This window comes from Cloeon dipterum, chromosome 3, assembly GCF_949628265.1.
Source record: "Cloeon dipterum chromosome 3, ieCloDipt1.1, whole genome shotgun sequence".
In the NCBI taxonomy this organism is placed as follows: Eukaryota; Metazoa; Arthropoda; class Insecta; order Ephemeroptera; family Baetidae; genus Cloeon; species Cloeon dipterum.
Genome location: NC_088788.1, coordinates 9,152,097 through 9,171,057, shown reverse-complemented (window position 1 = coordinate 9,171,057; position 18,961 = coordinate 9,152,097). Strand labels below are relative to the sequence as shown.

Here is an 18,961-nt window from a genome sequence, read left to right as displayed (position 1 = left end):
ATATTGCAATGAGAGATTTAATTTTCGGTCTCTTGGTATAACCAGTGCAGGGTTCGCAAAAACACGCATTTTTTCGGAAAAAAAACCAACTGCATTGCAAAAACTTTTTTGCAGATGTTTCTGCAATTTTTATTGAAAATAAAAAATTTACACGACCAAAAATAGGGATTTTTAAAAATTAGAAGAATTTTTCTATGAAAATTTCTCTACCACCATAAAGAATTCAGGAAAAAACAATATTCTTGTACTGCATTTTCCAGTATTGTTTGGTATTGTTCTGGTATTGAATTTTGAAAAAAATCCGGCAAAACAAGAACAATACCGGAAATCCGGTATTATTTTTCGGTCTTGTTCTTGAAATACACTCTACAGTGGATATTTAATGCCTTAAAACCGCTTAAAACTAAATTTTTTAGCAAGTCTGTGGTTGCGCCATCTGTTGGCGGCTTCAAACACTAAGGTTTTATGCAACTGGTCAATAAACCGATATTTATAAAAAAATCGGTCAAAAATACTAAAATAGTCGGGTATTTAAGCCTATAAAATGTCCATAACCGGTATCGGTTCCTCCGGCAGCCATTTTTGCTCATCTGGAAATATCAACATTGATACATCAGAAGCTGATATTTTTTCGATGATATATCAAAATTTTCAAAATTTTGATATCTAAAATATATCAATATCGATTATCGATATTGACATTTTTTAACAGTGCAATCCCTACAAGCGGATAGGAAGTGTGCTGGCGCTACACTTTGCTTGATACACTATACTTTTAGGGTGTTTCTAACAAATTAATATTCATATTAGTATGGATGGCATGCGTCTATCTCGATTTCCCTTCCCGCGCTGTTAAGTAAGTTTCAACGTTTATGGTTCCGTGAGCGAGCACAAACCATCGCGGCGCTGCAATCGGCTAGAATATTTTGGATTTGGTTGTTGGATGTTGGACGATCGCTCCCATCTCCCGTACTTAAAGATTTTTTGCCTGGCGACACATTTCCAGCGAAGATTGCCCCACGCGTCGGCGGCAGACACTGCGGAGGGTCTTTCGGCGACTTTTTGGCGCCAGCTTTAGTGAATCGGAGCCGCAAATCGCCGACAAAGGCGACTGGCGGTGGGCGTGCCTCGCTCTCACACACAACATTCGATAACAGAAAACCGAGACCATGGACCAAATGCTGCCGAGTCCGGGCTTCAGCATCCCGAGCATCGGGACGCCGCTGCACCAGCCCGAGGAGGACCAGCAGATCCTGCCGATGGCGCAGCAGCAACAACAGCAGCAGCCGCCGCCACTGATGGCCACCACGCCGCAGCGCTCCATGCACAGCTATGCGTCCGCTTTCCAGCCTCCCCAGAGCCTCATGCAGCCGCAGACTCCAGTGAGAACTTGCAATTTGCGAATTTTTGGTCTGGCAGATTATGATCCGAATTTTAAAGCCGAAAATTTGGAGCTAAAGTCGATCAGATAGGGGTTTGTTTATGTTTTTTTGGGAGGTCTCCGGACATGATTTTGTATTACTATTATTATTTTTTCCCGCGTGTTTTTTGCATAAATATTTTAATTTTTTAGCGTGAAAATCATCTTGAATTCCAGTAACTTGCATAATGTACATTTATTTATAATTGTTTCTTTCAATTTTGCCATTGAAAATGCTTTAAATATTTTTTTAAATACCTATTTGACCTCAGTACATGTTACCTATCTACATTCAAAATTCGCTGTTCTGTTGATTTTTTCTTATTAACTTTTGCAGTCAAATCATGAAATTCCACTCATTTTTCCCTTTTTTGCAGCAAAACCTGATGTCGCCGATGGTGCCGGCGTCAAACCAGTCTGTGGCGCAGCAAAACTCTATGGGTCCTTCGACGCCGGGCCCCATGACCCCGATGACCCCTTCGTCGAACGACCCTGGCATCCTTCCTCAGCTGCAGAACATCGTCTCCACGGTCAACCTTGGCTGCAAGCTGGACCTGAAGAAGATAGCTCTGCAGGCGAGAAACGCTGAGTACAACCCAAAGCGTTTCGCCGCCGTCATTATGCGGATCCGCGAGCCCAGGACCACGGCGCTCATCTTCAGCTCGGGCAAGATGGTTTGCACCGGCGCCAAGAGCGAGGACGACTCCAGACTAGCGGCTAGGAAGTACGCGCGTATTGTCCAAAAACTGGGATTCACCGTAAGTTACAGAAGTGAATTAAAAAAAAAAACTGCATACAGGTGTTTCCACAAACGATTTGATACTGTGGGAATTTTTCTTCATTTAAATGATTTTTTAAAGAGTTAAGGAACCTATAAATGTCTTGGGATAACCTAGTATTGGTAAAATCCGTAAAATGTGAGAGATCAAGGAAAATCTGGGTAAATCAACCTCTTAGAGCTGACGAAATGGAAAATATCTCGAGCTCTAATGAAACTAGAACGTCAAAAGTTTTGCCCAAAGATGCCAAATTTGACTGCCAACAATTTTTTTATTTGCAATTTTTTATCTCTCCGAATTTGAGTAATTTTTTTAGTTCAAATGCCCCAAAAATGGCTTAATTATCGTGAAATGTTAATTAATTAGTATATGTAGCCACTTAATTGACGCCTGAAGGAGTCTGAATTGGTTTGATCTGGAAGATCTGCACTTCATTGAAACGGCTGAGTTAAGAGCTTTTAGAATGTTTGGAATTATGGAATTTGATCCTTTGGAAGCTCTAAGGGTGCTCAGGATGCACCCTGATATGCTCAATATCTACCACTAACTGTGCACAATTCACATCTTGAAAGCCACACCTAAAACTGAGCCTTCACTTTTCTTGTGCTTCTTTGAGAGCCGCAAATTAAATACAATCACCAGTAAAAATAGAATCTAAAAAACAACTCTACAAAATGTATTTAAAAATATAAACTTGTCTGCAAAATTGCTAAAAAAACTAATTTTATTTCAGGCCAAATTCTTGGACTTCAAAATTCAAAACATGGTGGGCAGCTGTGATGTCAAGTTTCCCATCAGGCTAGAGGGACTTGTTCTAAAACACGCCCAGTTCAGCAGGTACTAAATCTAAGGAAATCTAATATGTAACTATTCTAATTAAATTTATATTATTTCAGCTACGAACCTGAGCTCTTTCCTGGTCTTATTTACCGAATGGTCAAACCTAGAATTGTGCTGCTCATCTTCGTTTCTGGAAAAGTCGTCCTTACAGGTAAATTTCACATATATGAATGAAATATTTATTAGACACCACGAGTGTACAGCAACAGACATATACAATAATTAAATCACAGGTTCATTGCTAGTCTTTGCTTTGGCGGCTTGGCACAGTGTCAAAGTGTTCTTATCACATTTAATTCAATTTCACATTTAATCAAAGCTTTTATATCTTTTATGAATTTTCCATGAGTCCCATTGTTCTATTTAACGTTTTCCTTTATCTTCAGGCAGGAATATTCAATTCCTAATTGTTTCTAGCTATACATTGGATTGCAAGTTGGAATTTCTAGTCCTTCTCTGTTCCAGTGTCTAAATTTCCGGGATTTTGTCTGTTTTATTGCCCTGATTTTTACAATTTTACTGCCTCTTTGAGGAAATGGCCATTGTAGAGTCACTTCTAACTAGAAATTGTGATTGCTAATCCAATCAGCCACCGCCTCAAAATTGTTGAGTGACAAGTACACTCTTATGTTAAATATTGATTCCAACTCCCCTCGGAAACTGAGGGTTTGATGTTTAAGTGTTTTGGCCAATTAAATGATTGGAATCGTGTAGTATCCAGTATCGAGTCTTTTGTAAACAGTGTTGCAAAATGCAGTGGTAAAAACTGGTTTTTGTCAATTTTTATCATTTTCTTGCCGGCAATGTTTGCATCTCAGTTTTCTATAATTTTCTAATTATTTGCACGTGACCTCAACTTGAAAAATTGCCAGAGAGAAATTTTTGGAGAAATTTAGGCAGCAAAAATGGCAATTTAAAAGAAATAAATCTACACGGGAGAGGAAATTTTGACCACTCCGACCGCAATTTTTAGATTTTCTCAGGGGAAAATGGATTAAATTCATTTCTTGCGCTACAAATGGCAAAAATTGAGTGAAAAACACTGGGTGGTAATCAAATGCAACCTTGTTTGTAAATTTACCTGCCTGACAAGCAGCAATATTTTCTTCCGGTCCTCTAACACCAGTTCAAATTTGTGTTTTAGGCGCGAAGGTGCGGCAGGAAATCTACGAGGCCTTTGACTCAATCTACCCGATCCTGAAGCAGTTCAGGAAGCAATAGACAGTACAAATTGTGCTTATTTATGTTGATGAGTGATCGGACAAACGACGGTTACGCATTCCATACTCTGTGGTTCCAGGAAATGTAGTGAATTGTGCTTTTAAAACCAGTTTTACGCACGGACCAACAACGGAAATGTATTGATTCTCTTTAGTCAGCTCGACGCAGGTTTTAATTTCGCGAATGTGCCCAACTCGCTGGTAATTTTGCTTTCCTTACACTCTCCTCGATCAAGTCAAGCAATGGAGGTACCCCCCCACACACACACGATCACAAATTCCCTGACAAGATGATTTGAACTTTAGATTTAGTACTCGGCTCCGGCTGCAGCACGGTCTGCTCTGCTCTCTGTCTTTTGTGTTGGGCGGGCGCAGCCCGTGGTGCACGCCGCCAGAGTCGGCGAGCGTAACAATTCTAAATGAAAGTAAGCGAGGCGTCGGAAGCACTCGGGGTGCTGCTGGACGCCGCTAGTGTTTCTATTCGACATACCGAGATTGTACCTAAGAGCTTGTCTCATTTATTTTTCACCGTTCGACTGCAACAACTAGCGCCCTAAGGCGAAACTCTTTCCACCCCCCATTACTCTATCTTGCCTCTTTGTACATAAAGACCGATGAATAAAACGATTATCAATTTTAGTGATTTTGCTTTTCCTCTTTGAAAATTAACCATGTCTTAGAGGTATACAATTTATTTAAAAAGTTTTAGTCTTAAAATTAACTATTGTACATTTTTCTTTGCTTTAAAAGTAATTTTCATGTTTGGAAATGGATTTAAAATAAATATTTTGATAAATTTGACATTAATTTGTTTCATTCTGATATTTTAACTTTAATTTGAGAAAATTTATAGAAGTAACTAGACGTTCCTTGCCTATTTCATCCTCTAAAAAATCGTCAAATTAATTAAGTACACTCAAATAGGTCAATTTTTAAATAATTTTATCCAAATAATTTGAATTGCGCCAGCTGAATTAAAATCCACCAATGTCCAATTTTTATGAGACTGCTGAAGTTCAACAATTCCAGGTTTCTCGGCTTTGAATAAAATATCTCTGGGTAGAAAACGTGTACGAAGCATTTTATTTCTTTTTTTTCAACAACAGCTCGTCTCTTTCACTCTGGCATCGCCATCCAAAATTCCAGACCAACTTCGCACAAACTGTGCAAACCGTCTGGTGCAGCATTCACGCAAGAGCATTATTATTTAAAATGTATTTGTTCATTACACAGTAATCATCACACCTAAACAAAATAGAATAAGCAGATAACAGAGTGAATATAATTCTTGAAATACACAAAAGTGCATTGGACAAAAAATCCGTTTCGATTTCAACCAAAATTATCTGCCAGCAGTTAAAATTTATTCTATCTAATATAAGCTGAACATCTTTTTCAGAACGCAAATCCAGCGGAAATAAATCAATTTCAAATTTTCAAACTGTCGAAAAGGCGCGAAATTTTGGATGAGCGCACGTGAATCTCGTCAGTGGGTCGCGCGGCTCTCTTTTTTATTGGAAAGTCAAAGAAATACGTTTTTAGCAGCTGAGGTGAGATATTTCTTTAGAATCTGATGCTGAAGTTCCTGAACTCTTGTCTAGAGAGGAACTCCCAGTTGGCCAGGTCGCAATGCTCGATCTTGCAGCCGGGACTTCCGGTTTTCGACAGCCACTCAATCCTGAAATTAAATTGACACACCACGTTAAATTAAAAATATTTGAATTTTAATTAACAAAAATTATCAATATGAGGATGAAAGCTTCTTGCTACATATTTTAATTAAATTTAATTTATTTTGGACATTTTATCTTCCCTTTGAAAAGCACTTCATTTTTCAATTTGTCTTTTCTATGAATTTAAAGTTTCATCTTTGTTCTAAGAATTTCATTCTGATTTTTCCTAGGTTGTAGAGGAAAAATTTCTACACTAAGTGTTTCAACTAGTAAAAGTAGATTTTCCCCTCTGAATTCTTTATTTCTGCTAAGAAAATTACTCGTGTCCGAACACATTGTGCCTTTGCAAAATCAGTCAGTGTCCCTTTCGGTCGGTCTGAGAAAGAGACTCATAAATAAGCACTCGCCGGACACACGGACTAAAAGGCAGCAGTTGAACCGGTGCCAACGTCGTGGCAGCCGAAAATTGACCCCACCGCCGCCACGGCTGCTTTTGTGCACGAACAAAAGACGACAGCGCAAAAAAAAATTAATTTTCATCCCAGACTCTCACTTTCATGCTGCGTAGTTGGCACAAGGAAAGGAATTTATAATTTTGCGCGTTGAAAAATTAAATTTAAAATTAGAACTTTGAGAGATAGTGTTGCACGCGGTAATTGGATGCTTTGATTCGAGAGCCAAGGAGATCGTTCACACCGGCGCTCTCCCCTCGATCGGCTCGGTTTGAGGGTGGTGGGCTAACAAAGTTCAGCAGCCAAGTGTCCCAATCGAATCAGATCAAATTCGGTAAATTCGAAACCCTCGGAACATTTCTAGAATGTTGTGTGTTCTTTGCACAACAAGCAAACTTTTTTACGCTCGAAGAAGGTGGCGGCGCGAATTCTTGGCACTGCTCTGCGCTCCCCATTGTCATGTGACGCGAAGAAATATCGTGAGAACTGTAATTTTCACTCACATTTGGTCCACCCTGATCTTCTCGCCCTGCATCTTGCCGACGATGGTGCCCTTTTTGCTGTTCTTCACCCATCCGCCGATGCCCAGTTGCGTGCACATGTCCCTGCAGTACTTGGTGAAGTACACACCTGCGGATTGAAACATTTTTTCATTTTATGTAACAAATTGTTGTGCTTGCGGAACGTGCAACTTTTGTTTCTAAAGCAGGCAGTCAAGGCTGAGTTGCTAATTGCCTCTTCGTACGTTATGCAATGATTTGTGCAGACGCGCGCGTGCCTTGCCAAAACACATTAAATGTTGCTCAATAATCGATGCACGCCCTCTCTTGTTTTCGACTTGATTCTGTTTTCAGACGGGAATCCCCGCCATGAGCTGTCATACCAATGGGTATATTGGTTTTTGATTAATTGATTTTTAAGGGAGGTGCGTTGGAAAAATTGTTGAAATTTACCTTCTAATTAAATATTATAATTTCCTTTTGTTTTATTAGGTTTATAATTATAAGCACAAAAAACAAAATGATTTTAACAAATTCCAGGTGTTGTTCAAAACAAATTATTTAAAAATTTGACTGAAGTTAAATATTGAAAAAATTGGTAAATTTTATTAATTGAAATCACCCCAATCATTTTGTGCGCTAAGCAATGTCGAGAAAATTCGATGTCGCCCCATGACCCACATTCTAATCATTAGCACTATTGTTGTCAACGTGGAGAATTCTAGAAACCACTTTGATCTCCTTAATTATTTTGAATGATTCTTTAAAAAAATCTCGAATTTTCTCTTCTGAATTGAGTTTGGTGATTTTTATTTTAAAGTTCCCGATTTATTTTCTATTTAAATAATAATTTAATTCATCAATGCCGGGTGTTTTTTGATGCAAATTGGACTGTCACAAAAAAGCATCATGTAAGGAAAATATTAAAATTTCACTAATTATTAATTAATCTATAATTTTCATTTTAGGACCATGCAAAAAAAAATCTGCTCCAGTTTTTCCTGAATTGCAATTATCCAACATTTTTCTGCCTCCAAAATTGCACGTGTTAAAGTCGCTGTCCTCACAATTTCCACATTTTTTTTTGCACAAATCCTCCTCACTATCATTGCTATTTTTTATTGTAAATTTTTGCACCGACCTTGGACCTGTCCGAAGACCTCAAACTCGACTGAGACGAGCGCGGTGGCGTTGGCCTGCTGGACGAGGTGGTTGTCGGCGGCGCCCATTTGGCTGAGGTAAAGCGACTCCTGCTGGTAGATTGACTGTTGCTGCATCGACCACAGCGTCTGAGTGAACACTGCCATTCTCGCTGCTTTTTTCGGGGACCACGGCGGCTCAAGTTTAGCGGCTATTTCCGGCGCCTGCTTGCTATTTGCTGCTGCTCCGGCGCGCGCGACTCGCTTTTATAAGAGCGCCCTCGGTGGCGCAATTTTCGCAGAGTCGCTCGTCGCCGCCGCCGCTGCAGCGCACGGCGGACAGGCGCTTTCCGCAGCCAAATCTTGGGAACCGTGAACCACATCTCGAGCCCAATGCCGACTTCCTTCAAGGACTTATTGCCCAATCGCCGCCACTGATTCATTCACAACAATTCGCGCAGACGATGGAAACAAAAATACACTTTGATCGTTTCTTTCGCAACATTTACAGTACTATGCCATTTTTTAATAGAAATTTATTTTACAATGATAAATTAATAATCTAATCACATAATTCAAAATTCCAAAATCCTTAGCTCCACATTTTATATAATTTTAAATAAAAAGTAAAAATTAGCAGTGGTGGCTTTCGATGGCGTTGATTTCTAAAAGGGTTAAGTAGAAAATTCTCGAATGAAATCTACATTTTTCTGCGCGATTCAGCTGCTCAGAAACTCAGTCTGTTCTTGTTATTCAATTAGCCGGTGCCCGCGATGGCTTGACAAGAAGTAAATAGCAAAATTAGTTGTTAAAGAGACGCAAGCAAATTACGCCACTGCAATTTGTCCGCATAGGCTCACTTTCACGGCGCCATGAGAGAAAGACGGTGAACGTAAACAAAGCGTCGCGGAAACAAAGAGAGCGCGAACGCGGTAAACAGAGAGAGCGAGCGCCTGCTGAATCAGGTCTTATGCAACCTGCAGGACGCCGACGAGTAACGTGCTTGCATAAGCACCTAGGGGCAGAGCAAAATGTGAGGTGATGATAATGATTTATGTCATTATTATATTAAAAATTGCTATAAATAATTGGTATGCAAATTAAAATCATCAATAGTTAAATAAAATAAATATTCAATATATCCTTATCTAAATCTCTCATTCAGCAATTAAATATAATTGAAAGATGATTTTTTTTATTTTTCCGTAAAAATCATTTGAAAAATAAAATTTAAATCATTGCAAATTGCACAAAAAAAATTAAATTTAGAAATTATTAAATCTATTTTTTAGAGTAATTATGATTATGAAGTAGTGAGAAGAGTTTTTAAACAGAAAAAAATATTAAAAACACTCAGTTTTACAAAATCATAATTAAAAAAAGATTTACTCTGCATGGATAGCAATTATTAGGGAAGTTTAGAGAGGAAAAGTGAAATAAATCTATTGAATAAATCATTCGTTCATCAAAATCTCACATTAATTATGTTACAAAGCAAATTTAATAATCACGGTCTAATAAGAGGACCATTTAAAATGTCAGAAAAGAAAGATAGAATCGTGTTCCGGCTCTTTAAACATTATTTTTCAACTTGATGACTGTGAAAAGATGGTTAGCACCTCATTACACAAAGAAGTGGAACTATAATATATAATAAATGAAGTGGATATTTCTTTTCAGAAAGAAAAATATACTGGCAGAGCTCTTAGAAAGGTTGAAAGAGTAATGCAAACACGCAATTAATTTGGCCCAAACACGATTTTTTTAGAGTGGGAAAGGACACATTTAAGGGCGACACGCCAACGTTTGTTGCCAGAAAAAAGGCGTGAGAAATGTCTCCGGATTAAGAAGACGAAAATTAGCGTCGCTGGAGCCAAAACGTGTCGTGAAGTTAATTCAGGCGCAGCCCCATCTCTGACTCCTTGAAACTCTATCTTTATCTTTATGGCTTGACAAATTTAAATTTACTGGTGGGAATAGTGACATGAACACCTCAAGAGTGAGATGATTATTTATAATTATAGTGAGTACTAAGTACTGACGGTTCAAATAATTTATAAATAAAATCTAAAGTGTTTTCATAAATATAATTACACTAGTATCAGTATTAATTTGAGTGATTCACGATGTTAAAATTTTAAAAAAATTATTATGATAAAAAATCTTATTTAAACAAATAAATTTATCATGATAATAATTAGAAACGTGAATGCTTTTATTAAAAAATTTGTTTATTATATTTTAAAAATATTCTAAAACTTAAAAGGCATGCAGCGTGTGTGGGTGTGAACTAATCGGAAGTGCAAGTGCGCGATTGACAGTCGCGTGAGCAGGATGGGCCTGATTGTGGGTCAATTGCGAGTTGCCGGTCACTTGTGTGATTGCCGATCGCAAACGTCCATCATCATTTGCGTCCGCCCCGAACAAAAGCCGACGCGAAAAGCAACTCCGACGCCGGCCGCCCAACTGTTGCGCCACAAAACGTGCACTCAAGTGCAAAGCGTTCTGCACCAAATCGATCAAAGGGAAGAGAAGTTTTTGTTTTTGAAATTTTTTACAGTGGGAATTATCGGTGATATTATGCTATATAATAATTAATTGTAACCTGTACTACATTTCCAGATTTTTTAAAATTATTTAGTTGGTGAAGAATGGATTTTTTTTTAAAAAGAGGCTACTTTTTATTTGTTAGTAGAATATCCGGTAGTATTCAAAATCCAACAATTTTAGTTTAAATTGAATTTATTCGCACTTCTTGTAAATAATTAATATTAGTTGTCACTGTACGCCAATAATTTTTTTGGTCAGACTATGACCATGATGGAGCCAGTTGCGTTTTTCCAACATCGAAGGAGGAAGTTTTAGAGCATGAGAATGAAGTTCATATTAATTTCATTATGGAGCAACAAACCTTAAAATTAAATTGCGACGAAGATTATTTAATGATCGTAAAAAATTATTATCCTTTAAAATGTGTCACAAGAAAATCCCTATTGAGGTAATTTTTAAATCAAGTAAAATAACCCTATCGGCATATTTCATAGTTTCATTAAAGCTATGATTTTAGTAACAACAGAGCAGTGGGATCAATGTTGGTTTTGAGAGGAATGATTTATTTATTGAGTCTACGTAATAATTTATGGATTAAATGTTTTAAAGAAAGCATGCCTATAAAGTTAATATTTTATGAGAAATAGAACTTAAACAATATTATTTATAAAATTTTAACTTATAAAATACACTTAAATTAAAACATTTTAAAAATTGTAAATTTAATTCATCCAATCAACATAATTTATATGTTTTAAAAGTTAGTAAACTATTTACGTTATGTAATTTTTTCTTTTTATAACTAAAATGTTACATGAGCACGCGTATTGCGCGGTACGCAATGAAAAAATCTCTCGTCAGCTGCGTCTCAGCGTTGACCAAAATAACCAAAGAGGCTCATTTGCGGACTGACTGATGGCTTTTTTTCGCGGCGCCTGTGCGTCACCTGCGAAAGTCACCCGCCGGCCCAACTTCCTGATCGCGCCAACCGAAATAATCATTTTGCGGCTGACATGTGACTTTTCAAAGAAAGCGTTTTGTTCATTTGCAGACGATTTGTTTGCGTTTGGCACGCGGCCAGCTCCATTCTCGGCAGTCGATTCGGAAAGAACGGCGTACGGCGACCTTGCCTTTGGCAATGCACACACACACACACACACACACACACACACTCATACACACACGTTCGCTTCGATTCTGCTATGATGTTATGCACGCGCCTTACGCAACGCAATTTCCCGCCGCCGCCGCAACGGCTGATTAGGCGATAACTGCCACGTCCTTGTAATTGTGTACAAACGAGTTATAATTATGCAAGTCGTGTTTGGTGCTCCTGTTTGTTTATTTTTGCCGGAAATTGCTAGTGAAAATTGCTGTTATTATTCTCGTATGTAGAAGCTATGAAAATTGCGACATTATTGCGTATTATTTTAATCGAAACTGGGCATTTCAATTGGTTAGAATAATTTTTTTCACGCATGTTCGTATGTATACAAACAGATTTTTTTTTTAGAAACCAGGACATTCTGAATAAAAAATTGTTGATCATTCAAAACTCATTTAAAGTCGTACAAAGGTGCCTAAAAATTAATAGATTCAGTTTAATTTTCTATTTAAATCGGCTCAAAAGCAAAAGAAAAAGTGTAAAAATAATTTTTCACTAAGAAAATATCTTCAAGATTTTAGTTTTGGATTGAAAATTGTATTCTGAAATAATTTTTTATCTGGGTTCTAGTCAAAATATTTGTTTACATGAAGAAGTTCATTACGTTATTGCCATTTATAAAGATTTTTTTAAATTAATATTCCTTTCCGGGTAAATAGAAAGCAAAGAAAATGATGATTCTCTGAAACTTTTTACATAATTCACGCGTCTTCAATTTTAATGGGATTTATGAGGTTTTACACTTTAAAAGCCAACAACACTCTTATATAAACAGAAAATTTATTATTTATTTTAATAAGATTGGTGTTGAGGGAAATGTTTTTTAAATTGTTAAACTATTTAAATTTATATTTTATTTAAGTTTATTATTAGATTTTATTTTAGATTTATAATTTTTGCGCTTACAATCAAAAGAGGAAAGATAAATTAATAGGTTCAACTGTAAAATATATATTTTTTTAAATTTTGTTGTGGCATTTGAAAATTTTAAGTGTTTCAAGATAAGAAAAGTCCCCAATGACGTAAATTTCCATAAAATTCGTAACAAAGTTGAATGTTGAATACAACAATCAGTAAAAATTAAATACATACGCATCATATATTAATTCTCCTCGATGAAAAACCCAATTGTTGTGTCACAAACAGCAATTTAGCTCATTCTTGCTTCCCCCTCTTGACCGATCACACTCAAAATTCAAAATTTCCACGTAATGAGCGTTGCCGAGAAGCGTATGGAGATCGCCGAGAAACTGTCGCGGGTGGCCGCGGCCGTTTCTGACCTGAGCCAGACCATCCAGCAAGAACTGGCCAAGGAAGAAAGTGGCGCCGATCTGGCCGTTTCCTCCGTCTCCGCGGAGACAAAGCAGGAAAGAATGTCCGGTGGGTCCGGTGGCCCGACGCACTGCCTCTTCGAGTCGAGCAGGACCGAGGCGACCAGCATCCCCCGCTCCTCCTCCTGCCCTCCACCACGATTTTCGGAAGATCTTGGCCAGGGTCAGGTTGCGGTCCAGCCGACGAGGCCCTCTTTTTCCGCTTCATCCGTCATTGAAATGGGAAGGGAGGAAGCTGCCAGGTTAGATAAATTAATTTGATTGGGGAGGAGATAAAAATTATTCTGTTTCTGTCATATTTTTAAAGGAGTTTGAGTGTTGTGAGCCAACGTCTTGGTGAAATTCAGAAGAGCGTGGACTCGATCGACCTGTCAGATCACTTCAACGACGGGGCGAGAATAGAACAGAAAATCGCGCAAGACCTGCAGCCTCGGCTCAGTTTCAAAGAGTTCGACGTGGACCTGTGGTCAGCAGATCCAAAGCCAATAGCGAAAGGAAAAATCATCGAGAAGCCCAAGGAAGAAAGCGTGATGAAAGAAATCCTCAACCGACTGGACACGATTGAAAGGAAGTTGAGCAGGAATAATATCACATGAATCTAGAGTTTTGCATTTTTATTTCTCGTCTCAAAACATTTATTTCCAAAGAATGACGAGGCCTCCCCTCGCGACGATTTGACAGTCGCTCAGAATCACTGGATCACTGAAAATAAACGTTTTATTAATTAATATATGATTTTGTTCTAATAATTATTTTTTGAAATTCTTGTGGATATACATATTTTTTCCGCATAAAAAATGTGTTCAAGGGGTGGAAAATATTCAGGAATTTTTCAGTTTTGATTTTTAGGTGAGCTTTGTTGCAGTTTGAGAAGCAAATGATTTTTTTCTTCCTCCGTCTTAAAATTAGAGCCATTCTTAATTTCGTTTTTGAGCCATAGAAGGTTTATTAAGCCTAATTATCTCTCTTTACTCTTTAGAAAGAAATTGCCCAATGAGTACCACAATTTAGAAATTCGCTACTAATACTAATAGCAAACTACTTACTTCGTGGTGATCAACGAGTCCAGGCTGGTGACATAAGCAAAGCCGATCTCGGGCAGCTGGGGCAGTGCCGCCCTGATATTGACCCTGGCGTCGGCATATTCTGTATTGACCACCACCAGGTAGTTGTCAGCGGCGCCGGAGATTTCCCTGGTGAAGGCGAACACGTAATCGTCGACGGCGACGTAGTTAAGATTGCCGAGTATGATGGCGGGCGCTGTGTTTCGTGCTTCGGTCAGCGCCTGGTAGATTTTGAACTCGCTCCGCACCGCCGCCCGTTGCGCTTCCAGGTTCAGCTCCAGGTAGTTCTCGTTCACTGGCAGCCAGGTCGAAACTCCGCTCGTGAATCCTGTACAGCACAGAAATAAATTGGCTTTGAAAGGTGAACTTGAAATATATATAGGAAAATGTACTTTCGGGTAAAATGCACTTGCACACATACAGAGTCCCCCTCCATTGCCTGGAGGGGAATAGGGATTTTTGTTTTTCTTTAGAGAGGAAAATGCCGATAAAAATTTGAATGACTGCATTGATTTGGCAAGAAAGTCGGTGGCACAAAAAATCAAATTGTCTGTAAAAATTAGACAAATTTCTGGAACTCAAGCGAGATAATTATCCTCCTTTCCATATACTTAAGATTTTTTGCCCTCTAAAAATGATTCTAGTTAAAAAAATAAGCAAATTTGGAATCGAACCGGCATTGAGCTGGTCATTCCACTGGAACGGCGTCCTTTCTGGGTCTCTTGAGTAACGGAAGTAATTGTCAGGGCCCGCGTTGCAGCCCTGAGGGTCCTGGGTCTGCTCCCAAGTGATGAACGTGTTGTCCATGTTGATCTCTTCGCCGTAGTAGGTGACGGAGACGCCGGGTAAGAGCAGGTTGATCATGTTCAGCGCGATGGCGAACTCCGCGCCCTGACGAGCCCTCGTCCTCTTTTGGTCGTGGTTTCCAGTCTACACATTTTTTTTTATTTTTGGATTATTTTTACTAAAATAAATAAGTAATTAAAATTGCAGAAAACAATTCGGTAAATTTTGCTGTTAAAATCTTGACCGTTTTTGTTCCCGTTTTCTCATTAAGTTTTGGAAATCCCCAGTTAGTTAATCAACTTACAACCCAGTTTGGAGTCTTTCCAGCTGGCATGTCGAGAATCCACTTTTCGATGGCATTCTGGATGTCAATCGCAAGTGTTTCAGCGGGCAAGTCGTAGATAAAATTGAAATTGAATGGGAAATCCATGATAGGGTCCGCCTCCGTTCCGTAATAAGTCATCGTGAAATTGTGCAGATTCGACGGTTCGCTCATAAGAACACTTAAAAAGATACAAAATTAATTTCTTGACCCAGTTCTTAGTTAAAAATCAATTGAATCCTTCAATGGTTATTAATTTAAGTCACTCACATTACTCTTCCGGTTTCATTTTGGTATTCATCAATGGTTTTCCTGAATTCTCTGAGGACGTCGAGGGTCTCGGGCTGGTTCATTGTGTAGATGTGCTGCAGCTGGCAAAACTGCTGCTCAGGGCACTCAGGGTCGTTGGTAGGTGGCTCGTCGGCGAAGTCTGCGTGCTCGATTATGTGTGGTGGTGCGTCGATGCGGAAGCCGTCGACGCCGTTGTCCAGCCAGAACCTCAACACGTTCTACCAGGACAAATAAAGTAGTTAATTTATTTCTACAAAATCTTCAGAAACGAGAAACCATCAGAAAAGAGACAAATTATGTAATAATTGAATAAGGATCGATGCCATGGTATTTTTGGGGGATTTTTATAGTTTTTTTAGTGGATTAAATTTGGAAGCCTTGTTTCTAAGTAAAATTAATTACAATTGACAAAACTGTCGTGCTTGTTAATGTTTTAATTAGCATTCATTGGAAAAAAATTAAAATTTATATTTTAAAAATAGATCTTTGTGAACTCTGACCTTCATTTCCTGCAGGACGAGTGGATTGCGGTAGTCCAGGTCAGGCTGTCCAGCGGTGAACTGGTGCAAATAGAACTGCTGTCGCTGCTCGTTCCACTGCCACGCGGATCCGGCGAAAGCGCTCAACTGCAAAATATGTATAATCGCAGCTTTCGTACCAAATGTGGTGAATTTAATTTAGATTAGCAAGTCATACCCAGTTGTTAGGTGGAATTTGAGTGCCGTTGGCGTCCACGCCGAGGGAGTCCTTCCAGATGTAGTAGTCGGTGTAAGGGTCTTCCCTGTTCACCGAGCGCAAAAACCAGTCGTGCTCGTCACTCGTGTGGTTTGGCACCATGTCCATCACCAACCTCAAACCTGATCAGATATGGTACAGTTAAAAAATAAAATAGGCTGCAAAAATCAAATTTGAAAAGGAAACAGATCATTTATAAATTTAAAAAAATGACTAGAAAAAATACCAATTTATCAAAATGGTTAATTTTTGTACTTTTTATGTTAAAATTCAGTCAAAGATTTGCTAACAGAGAAATAGCGATCTTGATTTTAAGATCATTAATTGGAATCAAGACTAGACTGGCAGAATAAATTTAATGATCTCTATATAGTTGCGGTATGTGAATTTAATTTCCAAGAAAATTCGGACATCACTTGAAATATTGAACAAAATTCAGTGAATTGGGTCCCTTCGATCTTATTAAATTTTGGAAAATGTTTCGTCTACCAACTGGACATGATTGGAAAAAATTTTAAGTATTTTTATAGAAATAAATTAGTTGTAAACAAAACATTGACATTTTTAAATATATAGTAATTATATTTTTTATAAAAATTAACGTGAGTTTGAATTTTAAAATCAACAATTTTATTTGTAATTAAAAATTATTTTTAAATTTAATGTTCAGTGTTTCTATGAAAGAATTTGTTTATCTTTTTACTAAACATTAAATAAAAAAAACTGATAACATGTATGTTTTAATTATAAATATATTGGTAAGATATTTATAGAGAAAATAAATTTTATATTATATCCATATCTCACTAGTTTTACTATGATTGCTGTAAAATGTAAAATGTTCAATATAAATATATTTTTATAATAAAGCTTCTACAATTACTATATAACAGTTGTTACTGAAATACTAACTTTTATGAGGAGATTACACGTACTGTCTCCCTGAGTTTCTTAATCTTATGTCCTGTGCTTGGATGTGATTTAAGTTTTATTACGATCGATCTTTCAAAAATTCAAAAATCCTGACCACAGGAAGCTTCTTTTGGTAAAAATTAAGATTTTCAGTCGAATTTTTCTCTACTATAATTGAAAAAACGCACCCGCATCGCGTAGAAACCTGACGAGCGCAAGGAAGTCGTCCCAGGTGCCGAAGATGGGGTCAACGGAGTAGAAGTCGGAGATGTCGTAGCCAAAGTCCTTCATTGGCGACTTGTAGATCGGCGACAGCCAGACGGTGTCGATGCCGGCCTCGACGAGGTGCGGGATCACCTGGATGATGCCACGGATGTCGCCCACGCCATCGCCATTTGTGTCCTTGAGCGAGCGCGGGTACACCTGGTACAGGGTGGCCGATTGCCACCACTTGACCTGACCCTCGACGGCCACGCCGGCCAAACACAACAGAGCGAATAACCTAATGAATAGTGCTATTATGAGTTAATATTTGAAACTGGGATGCACGCACCTGAGCCACATTGTTATTTTCTTTAAGAAAGAGAAAAGAAGTAGCTGTGATGAGCGTCTTTATATCATTTGGGAGAGTTGCATAAATAATTTGGGTGATAAGATTATTTTTTTACTTCAGAGGCGTCAATAACTCTCAGTTGCTAACGGCAGTGATAAAAATTCTGATTATGTAATTAAGTGGTCTTAATATAAAAAGATTGTTTTTCATCTACGTGAAGAGTAGCGAAATTTAGACAGTTTGCTGTTTTTTTAGATTTTTTTATTTTAAATAATTTTAATAACAAGGATTCTGGTTATAAATTTAAACACAAAAGGTTGGGTTTTGAATATTGATAAATTATTTTATTTATTTTAAGAGAGCACCACATCGCAGACGATAGAAAACTGCTCAAAATAAGACATGTCTGCGATTTATTGTGGCAGTGAAAATTGTATTTGAATTATTTAATTGATTTATTTATTCCTCTAACACCATATTATACATCAAAAGAGAGAAAAAAGGCAGGTTGGCAAAAAGTAATTGTAAATATTTCCTTTATTTTTATTTCTTTTAAAATATTTATAGTATTTCTTCCATTTTCTACTGACTTAAATTTTCTGTGCCAATTAAGCAATCGTGAGCCAGAGTTGACTCAAAAGGTGTACAGCCGGAAACTGACCCTGTTCGAGAGTATGACAAACGAATTTATTGTCACATGATTAAAGAGGAATGATACTGCAAAAGCCTGGAAAATGCTTGTTTCCAATGCATAAACTCGTCCCTTAGGATTCAGTTAAAGCCTAAAGTGACATAAGGAGCACTGTAATTTTTTGAGAAAATTGGCTGGAAAGTTAGCGTGCTTTTCAAATGGTAATGGCTGTATCCTTACTTGAAATCCGATTTAATTTCAAAACCAAGAGTTTCCCCAATAAGTGGCATTCACCGTTAGATAGATCTCGACGAGAGGAATCGGAATATGCCAAGAAAATATGTTCGAGCACTGTAAATTTTGGAGAAAATTGGCAAAATTTAAATTTTTGTTGTATGAAGGGCCGTTTTTTACTATTGCAAATTTTTGAACAAATTTTTTATGGCATCCAACAATTCAAATAATTTTCAATTGTCGCTCTGTATCATTCCACTTTAAAAATTTAAACTTCACTTCATAAATACGATTAGTTTTTATTAATAATTAAAATGGATAGCAAAATAATGTTTTCTGTTTAATGAATTCCGTCCTGTGCTGA

General features: G+C 37.7%; 4 protein-coding genes across 4 annotated transcripts; 2 read left to right on the top strand and 2 right to left on the bottom strand.

Moving 5' to 3' along the window:
• The first annotated feature begins 929 nt into the window (after positions 1–929).
• Tbp (TATA binding protein) lies at positions 930–4,898 on the top strand. Its single transcript, XM_065483999.1, has 5 exons — positions 930–1,382; positions 1,798–2,178; positions 2,933–3,036; positions 3,096–3,190; positions 4,184–4,898. The coding sequence occupies exons 1-5, from the start codon at positions 1,170–1,172 to the stop codon at positions 4,258–4,260; spliced, it is 870 nt and encodes a 289-aa protein (XP_065340071.1). The 5' UTR covers positions 930–1,169; the 3' UTR covers positions 4,261–4,898.
• Positions 4,899–5,319: 421 nt separating this feature from the next.
• On the bottom strand, positions 5,320–8,276 carry LOC135939538 (acylphosphatase-2). Its single transcript, XM_065484000.1, has 3 exons — positions 8,026–8,276; positions 6,888–7,014; positions 5,320–5,937 (listed from the first exon to the last, which is right to left on the bottom strand). Exons 1-3 carry the CDS (start codon positions 8,189–8,191, stop codon positions 5,823–5,825), a joined length of 408 nt encoding a protein of 135 aa, XP_065340072.1. The 5' UTR covers positions 8,192–8,276; the 3' UTR covers positions 5,320–5,822.
• Positions 8,277–12,896: 4,620 nt separating this feature from the next.
• Positions 12,897–13,670, top strand: LOC135940625 (uncharacterized). The gene is made up of 2 exons (XM_065485597.1): positions 12,897–13,311; positions 13,377–13,670. The coding sequence occupies exons 1-2, from the start codon at positions 12,950–12,952 to the stop codon at positions 13,663–13,665; spliced, it is 651 nt and encodes a 216-aa protein (XP_065341669.1). The 5' UTR covers positions 12,897–12,949; the 3' UTR covers positions 13,666–13,670.
• On the bottom strand, positions 13,667–17,763 carry LOC135940624 (maltase 1-like). The gene is made up of 9 exons (XM_065485595.1): positions 17,733–17,763; positions 17,368–17,681; positions 16,229–16,389; positions 16,033–16,158; positions 15,512–15,750; positions 15,224–15,422; positions 14,808–15,063; positions 14,116–14,461; positions 13,667–13,771 (listed from the first exon to the last, which is right to left on the bottom strand). The coding sequence occupies exons 1-9, from the start codon at positions 17,741–17,743 to the stop codon at positions 13,705–13,707; spliced, it is 1,719 nt and encodes a 572-aa protein (XP_065341667.1). The 5' UTR covers positions 17,744–17,763; the 3' UTR covers positions 13,667–13,704.
• Positions 17,764–18,961: the final 1,198 nt, after the last annotated feature.

What these genes read in the sequence shown, in the direction of transcription:
- Tbp (XM_065483999.1), top strand. Translation starts at nt 1,170, where the DNA reads ATGGACCAAATGCTGCCGAGTCCGGGCTTCAGCATCCCGAGCATCGGG. An exon ending in TCATGCAGCCGCAGACTCCA is followed by an intron (nt 1,383 to 1,797) that starts GTGAGAACTTGC and finishes CCTTTTTTGCAG; the next exon opens with CAAAACCTGATGTCGCCGAT. An exon ending in TCCAAAAACTGGGATTCACC is followed by an intron (nt 2,179 to 2,932) that starts GTAAGTTACAGA and finishes ATTTTATTTCAG; the next exon opens with GCCAAATTCTTGGACTTCAA.
- LOC135939538 (XM_065484000.1), bottom strand. Translation starts at nt 8,191, where the DNA reads ATGGCAGTGTTCACTCAGACGCTGTGGTCGATGCAGCAACAGTCAATC. An exon ending in GGTCTTCGGACAGGTCCAAG is followed by an intron (nt 7,015 to 8,025) that starts GTCGGTGCAAAA and finishes TTCAATCCGCAG; the next exon opens with GTGTGTACTTCACCAAGTAC. An exon ending in AAGATCAGGGTGGACCAAAT is followed by an intron (nt 5,938 to 6,887) that starts GTGAGTGAAAAT and finishes ATTTAATTTCAG; the next exon opens with GATTGAGTGGCTGTCGAAAA.
- LOC135940625 (XM_065485597.1), top strand. Translation starts at nt 12,950, where the DNA reads ATGAGCGTTGCCGAGAAGCGTATGGAGATCGCCGAGAAACTGTCGCGG. An exon ending in GGAAGGGAGGAAGCTGCCAG is followed by an intron (nt 13,312 to 13,376) that starts GTTAGATAAATT and finishes ATATTTTTAAAG; the next exon opens with GAGTTTGAGTGTTGTGAGCC.
- LOC135940624 (XM_065485595.1), bottom strand. An exon ending in CAGGTTTCTACGCGATGCGG is followed by an intron (nt 16,390 to 17,367) that starts GTGCGTTTTTTC and finishes ATATCTGATCAG; the next exon opens with GTTTGAGGTTGGTGATGGAC. An exon ending in GAATGACCAGCTCAATGCCG is followed by an intron (nt 14,462 to 14,807) that starts GTTCGATTCCAA and finishes TGTGCTGTACAG; the next exon opens with GATTCACGAGCGGAGTTTCG.